This window comes from Brachyhypopomus gauderio, chromosome 5 (assembly GCF_052324685.1).
Source record: "Brachyhypopomus gauderio isolate BG-103 chromosome 5, BGAUD_0.2, whole genome shotgun sequence".
NCBI lineage: Eukaryota > Metazoa > Chordata > Actinopteri > Gymnotiformes > Hypopomidae > Brachyhypopomus > Brachyhypopomus gauderio.
The window spans coordinates 21,406,247-21,428,105 of record NC_135215.1 but is presented as its reverse complement, the minus strand read 5'-3'; the positions used below and the strand labels follow the sequence as shown (position 1 = coordinate 21,428,105).

At 39.6% G+C, this 21,859-nt stretch overlaps 1 protein-coding gene across 1 annotated transcript; it reads left to right on the top strand.

Annotated features, from left to right (window-relative positions):
* The first annotated feature begins 981 nt into the window (after positions 1–981).
* On the top strand, positions 982–19,946 carry LOC143514808 (uncharacterized). The gene is made up of 7 exons (XM_077006446.1): positions 982–1,835; positions 4,842–5,172; positions 16,716–16,834; positions 17,061–17,126; positions 18,375–18,623; positions 18,721–18,972; positions 19,518–19,946. The coding sequence occupies exons 3-7, from the start codon at positions 16,774–16,776 to the stop codon at positions 19,607–19,609; spliced, it is 720 nt and encodes a 239-aa protein (XP_076862561.1). The 5' UTR covers positions 982–1,835; positions 4,842–5,172; positions 16,716–16,773; the 3' UTR covers positions 19,610–19,946.
* Positions 19,947–21,859: the final 1,913 nt, after the last annotated feature.

Genomic DNA, 21,859 nt, shown 5'->3' with positions numbered 1-21,859 from the left:
CTAGTTTGGCATGCACGTTTGGTAACCTTGAGTAACTTTTTTTCCACTTAGGGCTGGGTATTAAACTAGACCTTATTGTATATAGACATTTAATCAACTAGAACATAGATTCATCACTAAATAAACAAAATTTCCATCACAGCAGTGTTAGCTCAACACACATACACACACACACAGAATGAGAGGCAAAGAGCCAGAGAGAGAGAAAACAAAGGGACCACATGAAAGCTGCAATGCACAGGGCAGAATGTTACTTTAGTCGAACATGGAGGCATGCACCAGAGTCCAACAGTCCTTATTCATTCAGCTCCCTTTTAAGTGCACATTGTATTAAACGTTTGTATGCAAACGGATGATTAAGAATTAAGCTACAGCATGTGTCTGTTTTGCAGGCACGCTGACCATATACAACGTAGAATTATATTGTAGAAAACTTAAGATTAATTTAAATTAGCTGTACTGTGTGGTTCACTTTAGAACGAGCTAACACTAACACAACTGTTTCTTCATTTTGCAGCTATTCCCCATACAGCACTTTTAAGAGAGGGTCTCTAGGTTGGACACCAGAACCTGAGCACTTGTCAAACCAGGAGAAGAAACTCGCCTCATTCTACTAAAGCCTAAGGTCACCTCCTGCTCTGCTGCTTCTATAGTTCTGTGGTTTTCTGCATGCCTACCTTACAGTCATTGCCACGTGCGCTTTAAATATTTATGAGGATCTCAGGGAGGACTCAACTGAACACAGCCACATATTGCTGCATTTGATGAGTCTTGTCCATCAGTGTGACCCATGCAGGTTTGAAATCAGATTTCAATGGATTTGCAGATTTCAAAGGAAAATGCTACAATACATTCCCTAGTAAAGGAGATACAACAACCAGTTTCAACTAACTGATCAACAAGTGAGTATAAGAATTATATACAGGGGTTGGACCAGGGGTACTCAACTGGCGGACCGCGGTCCGGATCCGGACCCGAACGCAGTCCAGTCCGGACCCAATCTCATTCCTGATTAACTGGATACGAACCAAAAAAAAAAACGGAGCATTTATTTCAGGGCTATTGAAAAAACACTCCGTCATGAGTGTTACGTTTGCCACCCCCGCTCAACAACTTACGTTCGCCACTGTGTGTATTGGTGCATTGTCATCCTGATACACAGCATCGCCTTCAGGATACAATGTTTGAACCACTGGATGCCTCCAAAATGGTTCGGTAGTCCTTGGTAATGACGTGCCCAGTATTGAGCCAATGGAATGCCATAATATGGCAGCCCAAACTATCACTGATCCACCCCCATGCTTCATTCTGGGCATGCAACAGTCTGGGTGGTACGCTTCTTTGAGGCACCATAACTCTCCTGGATGTGGGGAAAACAGTAAAGGTGGACTCATCAGAGAACAATACATGTCTCACATTGTCCACAGCCCAAGATTTGCACTTCTTGCACCATTGAAACCGACGTTTGGCATAGGCACGAGTTACCAAAGGTTGGACAATAGCAGCACGGCCATGTATATTGACCCTGTGGTGCTCCCAATGGACAGTTTTGGTGGAAACAGGAGAGTTGAGGTGCACATTTATTTCTGCCGTGATTTTGGCAGCCATGGTTTTATGTTTTCTGGATACAATCCAGGTTAGCACCCAAACATTCCTTTCAGACAGCTTCCTCTTGCATCCACAGTTAATCCTGTTGGATGTGGTTCGTCCTTCTTGGTGTTATGCTGACATTACCATGGATACCGCGGCTCTTGATACATCACAAAGTCTTGCAATCTTGGTCACAGATGCGCCAGCAAGACGTGCACCAACAATTTGTCCTCTTTTGAACTCTGGTATGTCCCCACATAATGTTTGGTTCATTTCAATATTTTGAGCAAAACTGTGCTCTTACCCTGCTAATTGAACCTTCACACTCTGCTCTTACTGGTGTAATGTGCAATTAATGAAGATTGGCGACCAGGCTGGTACTATTTAGTCATGAATCCTCCTACACTAAAATGACAGGAGTTTCAGTGTAACGCGGCTTGCGCCACGGAGCGAGGAGACGGACACAAATGCTGAGATGAGCGAGATTTAATACAGGGAAACTCGGAGTTGACAAAACAGGCAGGGGTCATAACGTTGAGGCAATCCGAACACGAAACACGAACTGACATAACTAAGGACTAGGAAAACAAAACACGGGTAAAACGTAGAATAACTGAAACAAACAGATAACACAGGGCAACTGGGCAGCAAACGGGGAGTACTCACGAGACAGGATAACGGGCAGGATACAGAGACAAAGCGTACAGCATAAAGCACAAACAGCATGAACAAACTGGAATGACAAAACCACGGATACCAGACTGGGGAATGATGGGACTTAAATACAATGACATAAACGAGGGGCAGGTGACGGTAATAGCGAGGGGCGTGGTAATAAACAAGGAATCACGAAGACAAACGAGCGGGGCGGGAGAAACAGGCACGGAAACACAGACACAAGGGAACCCGGAGTGACAGCCAAGGGAGGGGGCGAGGCCATACGTGACATTCAGTTTCATTGTCCAACCTCTAAGTAAGGCATTATATAAGTAATAATAATTATTATAAACAAACAACAATATTTCTTTCAAATTAATATAAACTTACAAATGAAGATGAAATATTTTGGGGAAACACCTCTTACTGAATTCAGGTTTTATTCAGTCCCATTTCTACAGGTGAATAAAATCACGCACCTAGATATGCAATCTTTCTTTACAAGCATTTGTGAAAGAATAAATTGTTCTAAAGAGCTCAATGAATTCAAATATGACCCTGTAATAGCTGCCATAGGATGCAACCATTGCAGTCAGTCAGTTCATGAAATTTCTTCCCTCCTATATGTTCCACAATTAACTGTGGTATTATTGAAATGTGGAAGCATTTAGGAACCACAGCGACTTGGCCACAAAGTGATAGACTGAGTTACAGAGTGGACTTGCTGAGAGCTGAGATGCATAGTATGTTAAAATCGCCATTGCTGTGCTGACTCAATAACGGCCGAGTTCCAAATCTCCTTTGGCATTAACAGTATAAAGACATGGCATGGGTTGCCATAGCTGAGCCACTGTGTGCAAGCTTACGTTGTCAAACATCAGATAGTGGTGTAAAGCACAAACATTAGCACAAAATCTTGTAGAAAGCCATCCCAGAAAGCTGGAAGCCATTTTAGCTGCAAAACGGGAGACCAACTCCATATGGATGTCTTTAGATAGGGATGCCATAAGAGCTCCTGTAGGTTTCCTCATACTCTTGTCCAGATAGCGCAAGTCTATTAAGTCAGAGGAGAGTTTTTAAAAACGTTAAATGATGGGATTCCCAGTAAAGGGTAATGAACAACCCCACTCCCATTCACTCTAGGAAAGGGCTTCAAATCACTGTAGGAAGAGTCTGGTACTATAGGCAGAGTTTGAGACTATACAGTTATGGCCACAAATGTTGAAAATGGCACATATTTATTTATTTATTTGTCAGATCTTTATATGGTACAATGAAGTACGTACAATTGTTGCACATTTTGTTTTACTGTTTCACTTTTCATAATCTGGAGTTAATACAAATTGCCACCATAAAAAAATGAGGCAGCATTTTTTGTGCAAACCAAAATTTGTGCCATTCTCAAAACCTTTAGCCACGACTGTAGGGAGAGTTTGGTGTTCTCACAGACCTCCGTTCTTTACCGGGGAAAGCATAGCCCACAAGTAAATGTTCAGTTAAAAAACTGAAAAACACAATGATGCTTAGATGTGGGAACATAAAACAAATGTGTCAAAAGTACTCTATTGTTATCATTATTATTTCTTTCTTTTTTGGGGCCTGGTCTCAGTGATAAACCAAGAGAAACAAAGCAGACAAAGTCACTTTACACCAATCTGCTGTATATGAACTTTTTCTTAAGAGTTTATGTATAAACAGCACATGTAACTACTATTGTTTCAGGAGCCCTCGGGAACTGACATGTCAGAGCCATATTATGTTTTCATGTCAAACACCCTAATCCTGTTAGCTTGAGTAAAATCTGTACCTTTAAGACTATCATTCACAGGTCCTATAGACACCACAAGACAGGATAGGGACTGTGAAGCAAACAAAGACAGGGTAGAGACTATGAAGCAAATACCTGTAGCCTGGGTAGAGATACCAGGAAACATGGTGTTAGCATCGTTCATTATGCCAGAGGGGGAAAACTATTACATAAGAACAAATTATTATATTCTAGGACAGGGGTTTCCAACCATGTTTAGACCTTTGGGAGAACATCCCCTGTCATTTTTAACTGGGGGATTTTGTGGAGTGTCATTACATTTTGCGGCTGTCACAGTGAAATATGTCGCATCACCAGCTACAATGTACAATTGTAATTGTTTTAACAGCACAACTAAAAGTGTTTATACTATCTCTAGGCCTGCTTCCTGGAGACACTATTATCAGGTGTGATGTTTTGCCTGAATAACAAGTTTAATACAAGTTGGAACAAAATGGCCACTCATACGAAACTCATGCACACATTATATACAGTAGACTGATTACTTTATGAGGGATTTAGCTGCAATAACTCAATCCTGAATGAAAAATACACTATTAAGTAATAATACAATAATAATAATAATGGTAATAATAAAATCTTTTCCACTGCTCTGCTTTCCTGTTTCATCACTGTTGCAAAAGTCTGCATTTCTGTAGATGGTCAACCTCATGGGACAGTGGCTTACGCAAGCTTTAGCTGTAAGAGTAAGTTGTCCACTGTTGTCTCTGGCTGCATGTCCTGTACGACAATGGAGATTGAAAGTAACCCTTTTTTTCTTTTGTAGATTCCATATTTGCGAGGTGCACATTTGTGACCTTTCTTTGTTGGCTTTTTTGATGTCCCTGCTACTATATCACAACTGAATCTTGCTCCAGCATTCCTTGGACATGGTCCAATCTCTTTCCACTGAAGACCTTTACTTGCTGTCGTTGCTTTACAGTGTTGATTACTCCATGCAGACTACTAGCCAGTCGAGGCTTGCAGTCTTTTTAAATGTGGCAGAACGCTTCCTCTTCAGGCGTTTCCAAACGCCATTTTAAACAAAGCTCCAAAATGCACTGGTTGAGGCTTCTCCTTGATGTCAGACCAAATGGAAGGAATGCCTGTAAGTACCTGTAAGTACATTTGGGCCACTTTTACACCAGTCTAAATCAATATTTTCTTTAGAATTGATGCATTTGCTGCACATGTAAGTCAATGCATGCTGCATTTGTTTGAAACTAATTCATCAGTCACTGTTTGGTGCTACATTGGCTTCAGGTGTACGAGCTCATGTAGCTACAGGTGCAAGACAAAAACAGACATGAAAGTGGAAACAAAGCTGCTGAGTCCATTACTCCCACATCATCACATCTGTAGTCGCAGATTCAACTGTGCAATGCTTCATTTTCTGTTGTTCTAGTGATTGTTTTTGTTTCACTGAAATGAGAGGGTAGAGTCTCTTTATCTCAGTGTTCATATTCTCTTTATCCATCTTCTTCTTTGTCTTTTTTTCACTGTGTGTGTGTGTGTGTGTGAGAGAGAGAGAGAGAGAGAGAGAGAGAGAGAGAGAGAGAGAGAGAGAAAGAGAGAGAGAGAGAGATATAGAGAGTGAGAGTGTCCTTTGTTGGGTGTGGTGTAAATGTGGGGACATTTGGGATGTGTGCAAGGGTGTGTAAGCCATAGTGGCTGTAACCTCAGACTACAACACCTGTGGTTATGGTATATGTGTGTGGCCGTCCGATAATCCCATGCCTTTCCACATCCTATAGTCTCTCTGTATATTCTGTCTGTCCTTTTGTTCTAGCACAAAGACCCATAATTATAGCACTTTGGTGTTTCAGGATGTTATAATAAATCATACTTACTAAGTTATAAGACTTAGCTGGCTGTGCCCAAAATTACACCCTAGGCGCAGCTCAAACGGCCACAGCCATTGGCTCATGCACTGTTGCTGCAGTTCTTGAAGCCCTTACAACCTGAAGAGTCTCACAAGCATAGCTGGACTTATCAGGATCAGAATACAACATATATAGACTACACATTCTAGTCCTTCTCTGATGGTTATAACTAAGTTTTCTGCCAGGTATACATTTACAAATCAATGCTGTGGTATTTCATCAGTTATGGCTTAAAGTGTAGTGATTAAGGCTAGACATTGAGCTGTTGTGTAGATCAGTGTATGGGATTCTAGTTGTGTGGGTGTTTATGCTGCTGGGCTTGGTTTTACAAAGCTTGATATTAGTGCATATCTTTAGAAGCTATTTTTAACCAAGTGGAAGAGGAGGGTGAGAAGGGAATACAGAGAAGACTTAACAGGCTCAGCAGAAACATTACATAGTGCCGCCCACATAGCCTATCTTCTTACAGCTCCACACACATGCACACACATACACACGCAGTCACAAACACACACATGCATACACCCATGCACACGCAGTCACAAACACGCATATGCACACGCATATATGTCACATGAACATTTCTCTCATCAATTATGCGCAGTGAAGAAAACTAAAAATCAGAAGGAACCAATAAATGCAAATATATTTCCATTGACTCCTGAAATCCTTTTCTTACCTGTTACATAGAACCATCTACTCCCCTGGCTACATTGGCTTCCTGTGGCTGCTCAAATCATATTTAAAACTCTCATGCTTACCTACAAAGCCAAAAATGGACTTGATCCCTCCTAATTGATGGCAATGGTCAAAACCTGATCCTTGTCTTTGAGCTTCAGGTCCACCCCAGCTTACCCTACCATCCAAATTCAAGGAAGACCTGTATCTCACTTGAAGTGTATTTTTGGCTAAGGATACTTTTCTGAGGACACAACCAAGTATTCACTCTGGATAGTAACATCTGCTAAATACCATGTAAAATGTAAACTTCCCAGAATTCTCCCTTCCCAGTAAAGACCAACGCAGCACTGAGATTATGTGTGTGCATATACACACACACAGACCACATCTCCTTTCATGCTTTAAGGATATGAGAAATGTGAGGAATTTCTCTGGGATTACCTACAGTTCAACAGACTTCCTAGAAGTCCACACACCTGGAAAAGGATTTCCAGGAAATGGTGATTAGGTTGAACTGGCAGCAGGCCAGGTGAATAGGATCGCCCATCAACACCCCCCCCCCCCCCTTTGTTTCTCTCTCTCAGTAGCTATTCAGAAAAAGGAACTAATACATGTATGATATACACACTCTAAGACAACTGGTAACACTTACACACATCATCATGGGCCAAGAGCCACCATCCACACAGTTTAGAAAATATTTTTATATTGCAACGAAAGGAACACTCAACTTTCTTCCTCTCTGAGCTTTAAATGCAGTGCTCACTCTCTTGTGCTCTGTTTATCTCTCAAGGCCTATAAACTGTAAAATAACCACCTGTCCCTCAGCTGAGAATACTTAAGTGATCTGGTATCATTAGAGCTTGAAGCGTGTGATTATCTAAACACAGCCAAGCTAATTCAACACAGCCAAGCTAATTAAACTCTGAGGGAAACACATGATATATCTTCTCTTCTGTACCCCCTTTTTAAGTTTTTTAAATGATTGTATATTTATTTATTTTTGGTTTTTATGATTTGAAGTAAAAATATATATTTACAATTGGAATTATTTGACTATGTTTAGATATGGTATACTTATTTTAGGTATAAAAAACAAAACTTTAAAAAAAGTTTTAGCTTGGTTGTTCAGTTTATTGCTGTGTGTTGTGCTGTTCTTGGCATGCTCTACCTTTGTGTTTTCTGTAGTTGTGGGGAATTATTTTCTTGCATCCAAATTTGTTTACTCATTTATAAATCCTTTAATTACTCACAAGAAAGGAAAGAAAAAAGCAAGCCAGCAAGAAAGAAAAGTGCAGAAAAATTGCACTCTGTTGATCTAACTGTATCTTTTTTTATCCTGAAATATTAGTATGCGAAAGGTACTATTGTGCATTTTGTTCTGATAATACAGTTTGTAGGAGTGTTTACTGAGTGTAGTATCTATTCCAGTATTGTGTCAATTACACACCCACACAAAACACACACTTGTGTTCTTGTAGCCCCACAGGATACAAATCAGTTGTACACAAAACATAAACAGAGATCGATCTCACTGCCAGAATCCCCACTGACTGAGTTGCTGTATATAGGCAATACATTTCTACCACTTCCAGGGCTTTGTTATCTTATCTCATTCTTGTTCATTCATGTAGCATGTAAACCCACAGAGAGTTCTAGGCCCATGTAAACCCACAGAGAGAGCCTCAGGACCATGTAAACCCACAGAGAGAGTCCTAGGCCCATGTAAACCCTCAGAGAGAGTCCTAGGCCCATGTAAACCCACAGAGAGAGTCCTAGGCCCATGTAAACCCACAGAGAGAGTCCTAGGCCCATGTAAACCCTCAGAGAGAGTCCTAGGCCCATGTAAACCCACAGAGAGAGTCCTAGGCCCTGGCTCTGTTATGTGACCAATCATCATTCTCAGAAAGCTCAATAGTCCATCATAATGAGATAATGTGCAGTAACTAGGGTTATTGAAAGCAGATGCCTCCTTCTTAGCCACTGCTGGGCTATATTTTCTTGAGTTATTTTCTGTACCTTTCTCTGCCATGACTGAGAAGACGGGGAGTGGGAGTTCATATGTGTGAGTGTGTGAGAGGAGTATGCAGTTCTATGAAGGGTGCCCTGCCCAAGTTCTCTGAAAGGCTGGGAGTATGCTGCCAGCTGATCCCTGCCGGTGGCTGTCTTCTCTAGTGCCGAGGAAGACACACTCTACCTTCCGCCTGCATGTATCCAGTGTTCTTCTCAGCAACCTTGCTGTGACTCCAGTAGCCAAGACCATGATGTAACCTGAGGCGGGCCAATGACGACTCACCAAGATCATTAGTCTAAGCCAATACAGTGCACATACAAGTCTGTCTGGGCCACAAAAGAGAACTCGGATGAGCCGTTGTCTGAGGTCAGCAGGTTGAGGAGCGCTGCAGTGTAGATGGAAGCACGCCTGCCTATTGGAAAGGCCTTTAGTCTTCCCGGAACATTAGAGGGGATAATGTGCTATTGATCTTCCCGCAACTGGAGATCCTAAGAATGTGGCCCCATTGGTTGCTATAGTGACTGGCTGGTTTCGCCAACTTGCTTTGGTGAAGTGTATGACCTTGCATTTGTGTAATTACACAGTCAAATCACCAAAACTCTTTATTTTGATTTAGTTGAACTGATCCCTCCTGGAGCTGGGGTAGGTTTGAGCCTGTACTCTTGAGTAAGAAGTCAGTACAATCAGATATACTGTGATTATTGTGTCATTAAATACAAGCCCTACTAAGACTACAACAGCACAAAGCAAGAGGATGACTACAGAGGAAATAACCAACTGAATAAGGAGTACTTGTGTTTGTTTGAGCATGTGTTAGCAGTTTTATTATGCCATTGTATTTTAGTGTTTGCAAAGCTACACCCTCTGTCATGGCCATGTACAGTGAGGAAAATAAGTATTTGAACACCCTTCGACTTTGCAAGTTCTCTCACTTAGAAATCATGGAGGGGTCTGAAATTTTCATCTTAGGTGCATGTCCACTGTAAGAGACAATCTAAAAAAAATCCAGAAATCACAATGTATGATTTTTTCATTATTTATTTGTGTTACTGCTGCAAATAAGCATTTGAACATCTGCCAATCAGCAAAAAAATCTGGCCCTAAAAGACCTGTTAGTCCGCCTCTAAGAGCTGTCCAAAGACACCAGAGACAAAATTGTAGACCTCCACAAGGCTGGTCTACACGGTGCTATTGCCAAGCAGCTTGGTTAAAAAAGATCAACTGTTGGAACAAGAATTAGAAAATGGAAGAAGCTAAACATGACCAGTGATGGCTTAATTACCTTGAAAAGTAATACAATTACTGATTACGTTAGCCAAAATTCCAGCACTTTTCAAACCTAGAACACAATGCAACATTAAAATCGGTCCGGTAAATGTTCCTTCCCCTGTTTTTGAGGGGTCTTTTTTACACTACCACATATCGTTACGGAAAACACGGCACAGAATACACCTCGCGTGAATCTGCGCGAGCGGCGGAAGCGCTCTCATATAGGTTCGCGTGCATCGTGCGGAGTCGAGCGCTACAGTCAGACGGAAAAGTATAACTGAGCCAAGAATAGTGTTGCCACCTGTCCTGGTTTTCCCGGGGTTTACACGTGCCTGACCCGCGTTTCCCGGGCTGTCCCGGTTTGTCCCGGTTTTTCTTCTTTTTAATATTCGGTCCCGGCAAAAAAAAACTAGGTTAGTTCAAACCACGATTCAGACTGTTTCTGCACACTTTAAATCTGTTTTTTTTCCTCGCTGTGTCCATTTTTAACCCCTCCGGTAACATTTTACGTTCGCCAACCCCCCCCCCCCCCCGTGCTCAACAACTTACGTTCGCCACCCACCCGCTCAACAACTTGACAGTGTCCTTGTTTTTTGTCAGACCTAGGTGGCAACCCTAGCCAAGAATAAAGAAAAAAATCTATATTTTTACTAAGGAAAATAAAAATAGTAACGCACAGTTACTTGGATAAGTAACTTTAATCTGATTACTGGACTGGAAATAGTAACTCGTTATATTGTTACTGAAAAAGTGGTAAGATTAGAGTAACGCGTTACTAAGTAACGCGTTACTGACATCACTGAACATGACTGTCAATCTCCCTCGGACTGGGGCTCCATGCGTGATCTTACCTCGTGGTAATGATCCTAAGAAAGGTGAGGAATCAACCCAGAACTACAGGGGAGGAGCCGGTCAATGACATGAAGACAGCTGGCACCACTGTTTCCAAGGTTACTGTGGATAATACACTAAGACATCATAGTTTAAAGTCAGGTATAACATCAGAATGTGATGTGCAGCAGTGTAACTGCTTTTGTATGATAGCAGAGAGGGCAACCCTTTCACACCATATGAAAATACTACTTTCCTACTATTATTCGTGTTTATTAAAAGGATAACATAAATTACGTGAATATATGTAATATTAATTTCAAATAAATGCATATTAACCGCAGTTTTAATAGAATTAGCCTTCAACCAATACTGCTGAGCGTCTGTTACTTACATTTTTGGCACTTTCATATATAGTAAGTATCTTTGAGTTTATAGCGCCATCTGGTGACATTTATGATGGTTTACTGCTTCCAACAGGCTGTTTTTGCTCTTTTGTGACTTACTTTTACTTGAAGACACAAATGAAAAGCGCATTAGGGATATTATTGTGATGTTTTGTGCACAAATCCTTGAAAAATAAATGATTTCCGTGCCATACCTAATACATACACTTTGTTATTGTTTGTACAGGATTGATTGGGTTTATTCCACACAATAGCATAAATAAACCAGGTAATGTATAACGGTAACTCTGATTAAGTGTTGCCTACCCACACATTTAAAATTAATGTACTTGTGTGGACTTTGTCTTCGTTTTTTCATATATTAATGTAGTCACAATGTTAACAAATTGCATTGCTTATAAAACATAACTTTATAAGCTTATATAACAATTTCATAGCTTTTTTGACTGCATAACAAGAAATTACAATAACACCATACGAATGATATATTGGAATAATATAATCAGATATTAGCAGCAGACAGGCCCAGTCTGCCTAACTAATAAAAATAAGGGCAATAAGAGGGTAGTGACATCAGGATGTGGCAAAAAATAAAAATAATTACACACTTTGCCTGCATGGGTGTGGGTGGGTGTGGCAGTGTGGGTGTGGCTACCCCATCAGGAATTATTCATGATGCTGTTGTTCATTCAGTTATATTCTGGCTATGTGGTCCCTCAAATGAGGAATAGGAGATATTTTCTAACCTGACTGAGCAATCTACGTCTCTACTTTTAGCATTAAGTTACATCAATTACACATTACACCAAGCCTTAACCTAAACTGAAAGATTTAGTGCATAAAGCTTCAGATTTTCCAACAACCATCAGCATATACACTATATTGCCAAAAGTATTCACTCACCTTCCTTGACTCACATATGAGCTTAAGTGACATCCCATTCCTAATCCATAGGATTCAATATGACGTTGGTCCACCCTTTCCAGCTAGAATAGCATCAACTCTTCTGGGAAGGCTGTCCACAAGGTTTATGAGTGTGTTATGGGAATTTTTGACCATTATTCAGTGATATTTGTATGTGAAGCATTTAAGGGTTCAAATGTTAACTGCAGAAACCAATCTGAGGATATACTGTACTTCGTAATCCTCTTAGCTCATGGGCTAACTTCACAGAACTGTTCCTAGACTTTTCTTCAGGTCGTTGAGGGCTAAACAAATAAACAAACAAAAAAATAGTTTAAGCACAGCAGGAACAGTATTGTAATTTGCTTACGGTGGTAGTTGTAATGCTTTTATTATTTTCATTCACTCCATCTGAAACAAAACAAGCAACCAGAATGATTTCACCTTTAAGGAAATACATTGCACCAATGGTTACTTGTTCAAGTTAAGAGTTGAGTATTTACATTTCATGTGTACTTTGGGAACTTGCAGTGTCACACCCACCTTATATACTTACCTTGGAGTGAGGGCACGCCTCACCTGTCCCTTCCTGACCTGGGGAGGGAGGGAAAGGTTAACACATCTGTAAGTAGACACAGAGTAGTTAACAGTAGCCCTATGGGTTGCCGCCATATTAAAGTTCTCCGAAGCCCACCTCACCATTTCAGCTAATGAGTCACCTTTACATCTATTAGTGAGCTAGGAGTTATCCCATATAACAGGATAGGCAAAACACACTAGCACACATAAGTACTGATGTTAATCATACTGGGGCTGGGGACTTGGATCCTTCCTCTCTCCAGTTGTCCAAAGTAAAGGTACTTTACCCCCTACTGGGTGGGCAAGACACCCCATCACACTTGGCACTGTCATCATCAAAACAATAATGGAGGAGCCATTAGCAGTTATACCAGAAGCGACGACAAAAAATGCTAACAGTCGGTTTATTTTTCTTACCTTCTTGATCTGACCATGTGGGATATAGCTGATAACCTGTCACCAGAATTGTTTGTTGATGACATGGGTGTGAAAACATACTGTGCACATTAATGCGATTTCAAAAGACAGATGTACTCACATTGTAGACATACAGAACACTTGCAATTATGAATGTTAACCATCATGATAGGCAAACCTGATCTCAGCTAAAAATTGGAATTGAACAACACAGGCAAAAATGTGCTTACACTGCTTTAGATTGAAGAGTCTGAAGATTGAAGAAAGTGGAGATGGTTATCATCCACATTCTGGGCACCATCAGCAAAGATCTCAAGTGTGAGCAGAATATCAGCTACATCACCAAGAAAGCACAGCAATGGATGTACTTCTTGCAGAAGTTGAAGAAGTTCAACCTGCCAGATCTGCTGATGGTCCACTTCTATCCTTCATTTGGTATGCTGCTGCTATTGCCAAGGACAAAGGCAGACTTCATCATTATGTCTGCTGAGAGGGTGATTGGCTGCAAAAGGTGGACACATTCGCTGAGAAGATTTGCTGACACTTATTGGGGCAAATCAAGGTCATTTAGACCATCCAAGGTCAAAGCACCAACACAGATACTTAGAACTCATGACAAAACAAACAAAGGTCTTAGTCAATTCTGATTCTGATTCACTTCCACAGAAATTGCAGAGAGTTGTTCTCAAGGCCACCGGGGGGTAGAACAGACCATCCAGCTTTTATGCACAAAATGTTATTGGCCAGGTATGATGAACAAGATTGAACAATGGTGTAAGGATTGTGAGCGATGTGTGCTGACTTGTACAACCTAGAGTTTGTAATTTCATGGGAAATCTCTTGATATGACAATCCTATTGGGCCACATTGAAGCTGTATGAGGAGAGCGAATAGAAGAATGGGTGGAGGAACACCAGCAGCATTAAGACATATTAACATTAAGACATATTAACAAGTGCACCAACAGTGGAGGATCAAGCTCAATGTTGGAATGAGACACATTTCCACAGACACATGCACAAGCCATTGGCCCAGACGTACTAGAAGGGCAGCCACAGAAAGTACAATGTTCCCACTAGGATTTGCCTGTTTTAAGATTAAATGTGCACCACAAGTGTAGTAGTATATTCCATCATGTCTGGCCATCAAGATGGTTCTATTAAACATGTCCATAGGTCAGAATGTTGGCTGCAGAAAGTGTTGTATATCATAGGCTCCAAACTAGAACAAGATAGATTCATAGCACTCTTTAAGTGAGGAGAAAGAGCAGGATGTACTCAACGATGTATCCCCCCCAAATTAAATGAATTGATCTGTAAGATGTAGAATGTAGTGAGCCTCCCTTCATGATGGTGCAACACTAACAGGCAAGAACAAAGCTATAAGTGGAAACCAAAGATGTTTCCACCGAGTTCAAAGGCAAACTAAATGAGAGGACATTTTGATTCACTTTTTGATTTAAAGCTTTCTAGTTTCACTTTGTTGTAATAGAAACAGACTAAAGTGTACATTTGTTGTGGCCAGATGAGGGCACTATATTGTGAACATTATAAGATAATTTCTTCAAATGTTTGTTTTTTGTTTTTGGCTAGTAGGTTAGCAATGCCATGACTAATGAGTGGTATAAAGCACATACAGATTCAGTGTGGGAAGTAAACCAATAAAATGAAACCTGAGAATGTTTTTACATTTTAAGTATATTTCTACTTCGTATTTGTAACGATACACCTATGTTTATTTTTAAATAGTTTTATTTACCCAATGATTCTGCAGACTTGCTTGTTTTTATGTACCTGTAAAGTGGATCTAGCCAATGAGCTATGCCTCTGTGGTGAGGTCTGTGTGTTGAATGTGGTTACTGACTTTGTATGCTGTCTCTGTGCATGAAAACTGAATTAATGTTAATTAGGCTAACATGTTTTCTTTACATTTGCTCCATGTTGGGTTGGGTTGTTGAGCTGTGAGCCAGCATGTTTGGTTAGTGACTAATATTATGTTTTCTTTTGTCTCCATGGAAGTTGCTTGCTACACAGAGCAAAGTAAGCCACTGTTCCATATTGCTTTATTCTTGTTTATTTTGTCCCTAGTTTTACTGTGGTTTTGTATCTAATTAATTGATAGTAATTTTATACAATTTATTTTTTGACAAATGTAAAGCCACTTCAAAGGTAAACTGTAGGGCTCTGTCTTATTTCTCAGTTAAGGACAGCTCAATCTGTGAACTATTACTATATCACAGTTATCTGTGAACTATTACTATATCACAGGATTTGTACATTTCTAAAACCTGTTGAAGCTCAAAATCCCAACACATAAATAAAATGAATAGCTGTTTAGGGCATGTTCAATGGATACTGAGAACAGGGTTCAACTTATAATCTGAATTCACAATTTTAAATGAATTCTTTTGAAGCATTTATTTTGCAATGGAATGCTAAATTCTTTACATGCATAGAATGTGCAACACATTTTCCACATTTGATATAGAGCAAAGTCTCAATACATAAACAGCACAGATGACAAACTCATACTGTCCAGGACCGGTTGACATGCTAATCATGTATATAAACACTACCCATGTATATATTATAACCCTATAGTGGAGCAGATTTGACAATAATTCAAATGTACTAATATTGACAAAAATCCTCTTTGAGTACTACTCTTATGTTAAAGCCCATCAGCTACTAAAACATTCAAGAAAGCCACCATTTTCAAGATGGCTTACATTTCTGTCAAGGAAAATTTGTTTGCAATTAGTCACATCAGTGGTCAAGACTGCGGGCTAATCTAGGCAAGTGTAGCACACAGAGTTTCTGTGTATGATGGAATATGTCAGACTCCAACTGGCACAAACTCAGTGCTTGTCCATGATTGGAAAATGTTGAACACCTCAAGAAAAATGAGAAGTTAACTAGATTTAACCATCGATTTGGGAAATAGTAACTGAGTCAGTGTTGAGGCACAACCAGGGTACATTGGTGACATCACTGCTGGGAAGCTCAATGTAGCATTCAGTGTCAGCTAACTAATTGTCACGTGTATCAGAGGATACAGAGATGAGCGTTCATACAAAAGAACGTAGCTTGTGGCATACATCCTACATAGAACATAGAACATTGACTTACAAAGACAAGCATGGGACAAGACTACCATGCACAATATGTACTCAAAACATAATGAGCACCACACGTAACACCTTAGACTAACGAGATGGGTGAACACCTTCACACACAACCACACAGACAGGAAATACATATATGGATGCAGACTACGTATACTCACACCCGAAGCGAGGGGTCCGGGGTTGAAACTTGACACTAATCTTAGCTTACTCAGTACATAAGTAATAGTGTTGGTATAGTTTAGTTAGTATCCTAAATGCTATTAATCCCCACATTAGATGGACAGTAGACCTAGATAGATCACAATATAAATGGGAAAATGTCAATCAGGTGAATATTTTTAAGGGTTTTAGTGTTACAATTCCATCATTTGCCAAATGTCATTGTCCAGTGCATATTTACAGAAAAAAACAATACTATGATGTGAAAATCCTGAGGTGCTAAGGGTGAAGAAGAGAGGAAGGCAGAGAGATTGAGTTAAGGAGAGAGTACATGTACCGCCTCATTGGTTGGTTTCTCTGATAAGGTATGTTTGCTTTATTATCCTTGCAGTGCCAATCTCACCTCTATGGTTCCTCTACATTAACACGTTTGCTGTTGTTTTCCCATCATGGACTACACACATGTTTTGCTTTGTGTTCTTCTACACCTGCATTTAACAGGTATGACAGGTATGGAAACCATTTACAAGTCTGTTCTGCAAGCTGTAAACATTGTGGTAAAATTCACATTCAATATTTACAACATAACTTTCAGACAGCAAGAAGACACCGTGCCCTGAGGAGCTGTCATAAATAAAAGATTAAAATGATAATTAGACAAAAGTAAAAATGTATACAAAACTATAATGCTAGAGCTTATGTCATGTTTTGTGTGCTTCATCAAAACTTCATTCAGTTTGTGGAGTCGCTGTGGAAGAGAAGGACTTTCTTATGATCACCAAGCCTGACTACATGACTTCCTGTGAGTAATGGCAAATATGTCAATTGTAATTTAACCACATAGTTATCAAAGTGAAACACTTTGATTTGTGACACTGTGTTAAAACTCTGTATTTGATTATAAATTGTTATCACTGTGTGACTTTTGAGTGAACTGGTCGTTATCATGGAAATACATTTATCACCAAGCAACATGTTCAGTACTTTAGGTTTAAAAACTGACCATAGATTGTTAACTGGGAACATTATACAGTGTAACATGCCACGGCAATCTATATCTAAGAGAATATAAGAGAAAAGTGCTTTCCCCAAAGTATCAAAGGCTTACAGTGAATAACTGTAGAATAATGTGTTGTAATTATCTTCAAAATGTTATGTCACAGCCAACTGTGCTATTTGTTACAAATACTGTTAAATGTATACGGTTTTTTTTTGCCACAATATTAAGTAAATTTCAGTATAGTGCTCTGCATTATACATTTCAATAGGTTTTGTCCTTGAAGGTACATTTACTGATGAGCTCATATCCATTATCCATTATTTTAATTCAAAAAGATTACCCACTACACCTCTGTAAAAACCAACAGAAGAAAGTGTCTGTTCTGAAGGTGTGAGAATAGAGTTTGCTAATTGTTACTGTGACTTTGATGGCTGATGAATCCAGGAAACTGCTTTTGAATACAATCATATGTGTGCTCTCTGAATGAAGTCAATCATATTCCCATGTTGTTTGTGGATTGTACTGTGAACTCTCTAAAACAATTTCACTAAGTATTATTTAAGTATTATTAAATTATGTGATGCAGATCTTTATCTGACACTGGGGATTAACAAACCAAGGACCACACCAGCAAACTCATCCGCATTACAATCATGCACAAACAAATTAAATGAAGGAATAGGGGCTTTCCTTTCTGTTGCGTCTGCAGAGCGTTCAATCAATCGTCTTTGATTCAACCAGGAAGTCCTCACTGTTCATCCACCAATCCAGGAAGTTGCTCTGCTAGGGAATGGGCATGTTATTTATGTTAACATAATGTTAGATCACCTTTTCATGAACCTGCACATAGAACACAATGGTAATGACCCCCACCTTCTGGCCAGCCTCCTCACACATAAAGAGGAATATGTGCCCCTGAGTAGACTTTATAATGCACTTGACTTTTTACTTTTACTTTTATACTGTCTACTGCAGGCACTTGCAACAGTTAATAATGTATCATGTTTTTCCCAGCATTGATTAATGATGAGTTCCTTCTGTCTCTTTCAGTCGGGCCATTGGGTCTCAGCATTTCTGGTCCTGATGCAGTCACAGTGGGTGTGCCATGTAGCTTTGTTTGCTTGGCTCTGTGCTCGCCTGAGTGCAGCTACACAGTTGGTGTTGATGAACACATTAGAGATGGCATTGAAGTAGCTTTCACCTTAAAACGGTGGGTGAGCTCCAAAACAGTGACCTGCACAGGCAGAAACAATGTCACAGGAAGATCCTCCACCGTCAGGAAAACTCTGCGCATTTTGGGTACTGCGAGATTACAGACATCAGGCTTAACGATACCATTCACTTTACATGACAAGGAAAAAGCTGCAGTTTTGTATATTGATTTTTGTCTTTGCAGAGGGCCCAGTAAATGTTTCTATCACAAAACAGACTTTCACATCAGGACACTCTCAGCGGTTCCTGTGCAGCGCCACCTGCAAGCCTTCCTGTAATTACACCTGGATGATTAATGGAGATGTGATTGCCGGCTATGGAGACGAGGTGGTAATCAGTCCAATTGTAGAGGACATCGTAGGAGTTCTCATCTGCAAGGCCACGAACAGCATGTCTGGACTGTTTATTACAGCCACCCAAAAGATAAATGTTCTGGGTAAGTTGCACTGCATTATATTTGGATTCATAGACGGTATGAAATGTAATTATTGTCCATTCCAGTATCAGTTTTATTTGTCAGTTTGCAGTCTTTCCTATTGCCTTGGTCAGAGTAGGGCAGTGTGACAAGTATCACAGGATGGAGGAGAAAGGGGTTTAGTGCTGTAACTAGGCAGGATTGCATTTAAAATAAACTGGTTTCACCAAGACTATACATTTTCACAAGGAGGTATAAAGGAACTATGTTTTTTTCTTTAAATGCATAATTAATCCAAAATACATAATCTGATATACAATTCCTTAATGAAATGTTGTCAGAGCCAGAAATGTTGCTGGAGATTCCAATGGTATGTTTATAAACAATGCAGCTGCAGTAAACCACTGTAAAGCTCCTTGGAGATTGACTCTCTCTGAGAGCCCTGCCATGCACCACAGCACACTGCAGTCACATCAGAAAATGCAGTTACGTCTTCATTGTACAACTCACCATTAAAATATGCGTCATATTTACTGTTAACCATGGTTTAACTGTTTTTTTTGCAGGACGGCACAATAAGTCCATGTCAGAAAGACCTGAACTGCTGCTGGTACTGTTTGCATGTCTGATGTCAGGTTTCTCAGTAGTAAGTCCATAATTGTCCAGTAGAGGTCTATAATACTTAACAACACTCAGTTGTGTTTACTAATTTGCATGTCATTTCACTCCTGTAGTGCCATTCTGCACCTAAAATAGAATTTAAACAAAAAACACTGTAGTATTAGAATTAACCTAAGAGAAAAATGTGAGAGTGTTAAGTTAATCATACATACTGTGCTATTTTCTGATTATTTTCGGGCTACAACACTTGGTAAGGCAAGCCTGGCTGTTAAGAATTGCTCAAAACAGTCTGAGGTAGTTATGTGCATTAGTGTATTAACCCTTTTTCTTATTAATTCATTTAAACTGTGGAAAAATCTTTGATTAACTGTGCAAGTAAGTTGAATTAAGGGTAATTTTGTTAGCCATTTACATTAACATCCTGTCAAGTCACATTATGAGCCCCAACAATGGATATTTGTTTATAAAAGCATAGGCAGTCACTGATAAAACTCATGGGAAATACATACTGGACATCAAAAACACTTTGACTGTCCTTACAGCAACAAAGATTAGTTGACGTGTGTGAATAACCTCAGTTCTTTGGTGGGGAGAGCAGCGTTGTTTCCCTCTCCTGATGGGGAGGGCGGGGGGGGGGGGGGGGGGGGGCGAACGTAAAATGGACACAGATTCAGTGTTATATCGCCGGTGGATGGCGCCAGAGCTAGCGAACTAGTAACGTATTAAATAATATATGTGGATCTGAGGTAAATAAACTGGATATTTTTTTCGGCGTGAGATATCGGAAGTGTGGCGTGAGAGCGTGTGAAAACGGTCAAATGCGTGTGTCTCACGCTCAATGCGTGAGAGTTGGCAACCCTGATAATGTATTATTAATAGGGGTGGGCATAGATTTTTTTTAAATCTAGATTAATCTCACTGAAATCTTGAAATTAATCTAGATTAATCTAGATTAAAATGGCTCATATGCGTGCTACCCAAGTAATGACTAAAAGTCAGTTTTTGAGATAGGGTTTCTTAATACAGAGGGTGCATTACACCAGGGGCTCATCTCCTGTTTCCAAAATGCATCAATGACTGCTTGAAAAGCTTCTACTTTGATATTTGAAGAAAAAAAAAAAGCTCAATAAAATGTAGGCTACTCGTGTTCAATGGTTTATTCAGTTAAACATGAATTTGTAAGCCTACATACTGAACATTAAAAGGGGTTGATAACATGTTTATTCAAACAAACATGATATTTGAAATGTAAGCCAACATTTAGTACATTTAATCTCACGGATATAATTTGGGGGGGACTTTTTCAAAAGCCGGTTTTGGTCCTCTGCAGTTTTAACGGTTAAAAAGAAATATTTAAATAGCGACGAATCTAGCGCTAGGACCATGCAGAAAACGACCGCTCCGAGCTCCGCTCCGGTAACACTTTGCTTAATGGAAAATTCATTTTTAGGAACGTAAACCTGGCGACTTCGTGGCTGCATCCATGTAAACACACGAACGATTTGTAATTCACAGGTTTGAAAACTCGTTCTCGCCCCTACTGTGCAATTTGGTTAGGAATACAGCCGAGCTAATTTAATTTTTAATTAAATAAAATATAAAATACTCTAGGACAAACCTAGAGTGCTCAGTGAAATAAGTTATAATCACAGTACTCCCCTGTTAATCGGGGTGGGTTCGGGTACTGTGATTATAACTTATTTCACTGAGCACTCTAGGTTTGTCCTAGCTACATAATAAGATATATTTAGGCAATAATTGTCTATTTTATATTTTATTTTATTAAAAATTAAATAAGTCAGGTTGTCATTAAGATATTACAATTACAAAACGCCATACCAGTTCCCAACCCAACTTTAAGAATAGATTAACGGCGATAATTTTTATATCGCCCGATAAGAGTATCAAATTAACGAACGCCGTTAACGCCCCACCACTAATTATTAATAAATGGCATATGTGAAAAGTGGCTTTGGTAATGCTAGTAGATTATAATTGAACTTCACTCGCCACCATAGATCTTAGACGTGTGCTTTTTATAAAAGGTTCCAATGTTGTGTACACCCATAGACTGTATTTTTCAAATGATAAACCCATTAGGAGTCTGTTTGCTGGAACAACAGCAAAAGGTTAATTCTGAAGAATTTCACTAGAGTATATGGAGAATGACTTAAATATACAAATAAAATACAGTGAAGTGTAAGTTTGTCTGTTTTTGTCTGTTATCATTTATTTATTAATTGCTCTTGTTCCATGTGTAATAAAAAATACAATTTGGGTCAACTTC

Coding starts and splice junctions, on each gene's coding strand:
- LOC143514808 (XM_077006446.1), top strand. CDS start 16,774: ATGGACTACACACATGTTTTGCTTTGTGTTCTTCTACACCTGCATTTA. Junction 16,835..17,060: donor GCATTTAACAGGTATGACAG/GTATGGAAACCA, acceptor AACTTCATTCAG/TTTGTGGAGTCGCTGTGGAA. Junction 17,127..18,374: donor GCCTGACTACATGACTTCCT/GTGAGTAATGGC, acceptor TGTCTCTTTCAG/TCGGGCCATTGGGTCTCAGC.